Source organism: Octopus bimaculoides, chromosome 17 (genome assembly GCF_001194135.2).
Source record: "Octopus bimaculoides isolate UCB-OBI-ISO-001 chromosome 17, ASM119413v2, whole genome shotgun sequence".
Classification (NCBI taxonomy): Eukaryota; Metazoa; Mollusca; class Cephalopoda; order Octopoda; family Octopodidae; genus Octopus; species Octopus bimaculoides.
Genome location: NC_068997.1, coordinates 10134674 through 10137345, shown reverse-complemented (window position 1 = coordinate 10137345; position 2672 = coordinate 10134674). Strand labels below are relative to the sequence as shown.

General features: G+C 40.7%; 1 protein-coding gene across 1 annotated transcript in view; it reads left to right on the top strand.

Moving 5' to 3' along the window:
• The window catches only part of LOC106878431 (cyclic AMP-dependent transcription factor ATF-2), a 19761-nt gene that overhangs the window by 9126 nt on the left and 7963 nt on the right, over window positions 1–2672 (top strand). Inside the window, exons 4-5 of the mRNA XM_014927640.2 lie at window positions 666–1093; window positions 1673–1922. Coding sequence (XP_014783126.1) covers window positions 666–1093; window positions 1673–1922 — 678 coding nt within the window. The remainder of the gene's footprint in view (window positions 1–665; window positions 1094–1672; window positions 1923–2672) is intronic.

The window sequence follows — 2672 nt, the reverse complement described above, 5'->3', positions numbered from 1 at the left end:
GTGTGTGTGTGTGTGTGTGTGTGTGTGTGTGTGTGTGTGTGTGTGTGTGTGTGTGTGTGTGTGTGCAAGTACTTATGTACACACATGACTGATTCAACAACAGTATCTTACCAGGTACAGTTTTGTAAACGAGAGATGTCATTGTAAAAATTCTTATATATATATAGCTTTGTCTGTCGTCATTTCTATTTTGTCATTGTTATCACTGTCATTCATCATCATCATCATCATCATCATCATTACTATTATCTTGTCGTTGTCATCATTCGTCATGTCATTGTTATGATTGTCATCATCTTGTCACCATCATCATCGTTATAATTGTTATCATCATCACTCTCATTTTGTTCTTATCATTATCATCTTGTTATTATCATTACTCCTATCTTGTCATCATCATCATCATCTCAGTAGCATCATCATCATCGTCATCATCATTATCATCATCATCATAATCATCGTCATCATCATCATCATAATTATCGTCGTCGTCGTCATTGCCATCATCATCATCATCATCATCCCTGTTTTTTCATTGATGCATGGTGCATTAAGAAGCTAACCAGAGAAAATGATTTAGAGAGATTAAAACCTTAATACTATTTTCATTTTTTGCTGCAAGCACTGGGAACTGATTTTGTTATCTTTTTTTTCTTGCTTTCTAGGCTGTCCCCTTACCAGGTCCACATTCCAATGAAGTACTCAATACCCCCGTGGTCTCGAGACCACACAAAATTGTGGAAACTCTCAAATTGGAGAACGAGGACATAGAAATCCAAGTAGCAGATGAATCGTCAAGAAGCAGTGTGGTTCAGCAACAGCAGCAACAACAGCAGCAGCAGCAGCAGCAACAGGAGAGCGGTCAGTCCAGCCATGGATTGTCCATGGGATCGCCTCCGGCTTCGGCCTCTGTCGCTGTTTCTGCAACGCATTCCATGCCTCAGCCCACGTCGACCACTTCGGATGACGACGGGGTCATGTCAACGACATCACAGCTTGCAGACAGTTCAGTGCAGTCAACGACGGAAGGCACCGCCGTCAGTAGTACAACTACTACTCTACCCACAGTCATGCACACTACTGCAGCTCCCATGTAAGTTCAAACCATGTACTGGGTGGTTGGTTGGTGGCTGGTCGCATGGTGTGTGTGTGTGTGTGTGTGTTTGTTGTTGTCATTGTTCTTATAGTTCAGGTATAATTTTTGTCAGTGTCATTGGTGATCATCATCTTCACTTGTGTGATGGTTATCTTGGCTGGCATTGTGTGGCTGTCATTTCTATGATGCAGTTACTACAATCATTTAACTGTCACTTGTCTCATGGGTGTTTGACACTTGTATGGCTGTCAATTGAATGCTAAATATGTGACACACTAGTCTGTCACTTATCTCATGGTTGTTTGACACTTGTATGGCTGTCAATTGAATGATAAATATGTGACACATTAGTCTGTCACTCGTCTCATGGGTGTTTGACACTTTTATGGCTGTCAATTGAACGATAAATATGTGACACACACGTCTGTCACTCATCTCATGGTTGACACTTGTATGGCTGTCAATTGAATGATAAATATGTGACACACAAGTCTGTCACTCACAATTATGATGTTTGTTTGATTGTTACTTATGTGACATTTGTTTTAATTAATTTGTTTTCGTTTTTCTTTGTAGGTTGTCCCCCAATATTATCTCATCTGCTCAGTATACAATGCAAGTGTTCTTGCAGTTACCTACAGGACAAACTGTTCCTGTACAGATCCCTGCCACTATTACGAACTCTGCCATGCAGGTAGCCTCTATACCTGTCCCTGCCATCTCTCCCAAGTCCTCTACAGCAACTCCTATTTCAGTTGCTGCTGCTTCTGCTGTCGCCACTACTTCCTCATCACCAGGGCTTAGTCAGCCATCATTAGCTAAGCAGGTAACACATTTACTTCTCTCTGTTTGGTTTTGGAAATAATTGCACCAATTAAATTTTTTAAATCTTTGAGTTGATAGATTATTAATGAAATTATAATTTTTCAGGTTTTTACTATTCCACCCTACAGCAGCTCATTAGATTCTAGCAAGAGGAAACTGAAAGCTTTCAATCCTGTGTTGAAACTCTTATGAAACAATTCAGCTCCCTGTGAGTTAGACTGGGTACCCCAACCACAGAGGTACCCAGTCTAACTCTCAATTGGATGAATTGTTGTAGGCCAAGAATATTTACATTTTGAATAAGTTCTCAGAGGAAACTTGAAGTCTCAAACAAAAGAAATTTTATGTATACATATTGGGTAAAGACACCATTCGGTCATGTATGACCATGAGAATGCACCTAGATAGAAAATTACCCTCTGAGGCACAAATCTGGGCAAGGTTGTTTATGGAAGACCAGCAGCTGCCCATGCACACCAGCCTTCCCTTTCCATGCCACCAATGCTACCCAAAAGAAAGGCAAAGGCCGACACAACTTGGCACCAATGATGAACTGGAGCAATGTGAAATAAAGTGTCTTGCTCAAGAAAAACACAACACACAGCCCGGTTTGGGAATTGAACTCACTTCCTCATGATTGTAAGCCCGATTCTCTAACCACTGAGTCATGTGCCTTCACACACACACACACACATACACACACATATATATATATATACATACACACATAAACACACACATACACACACAC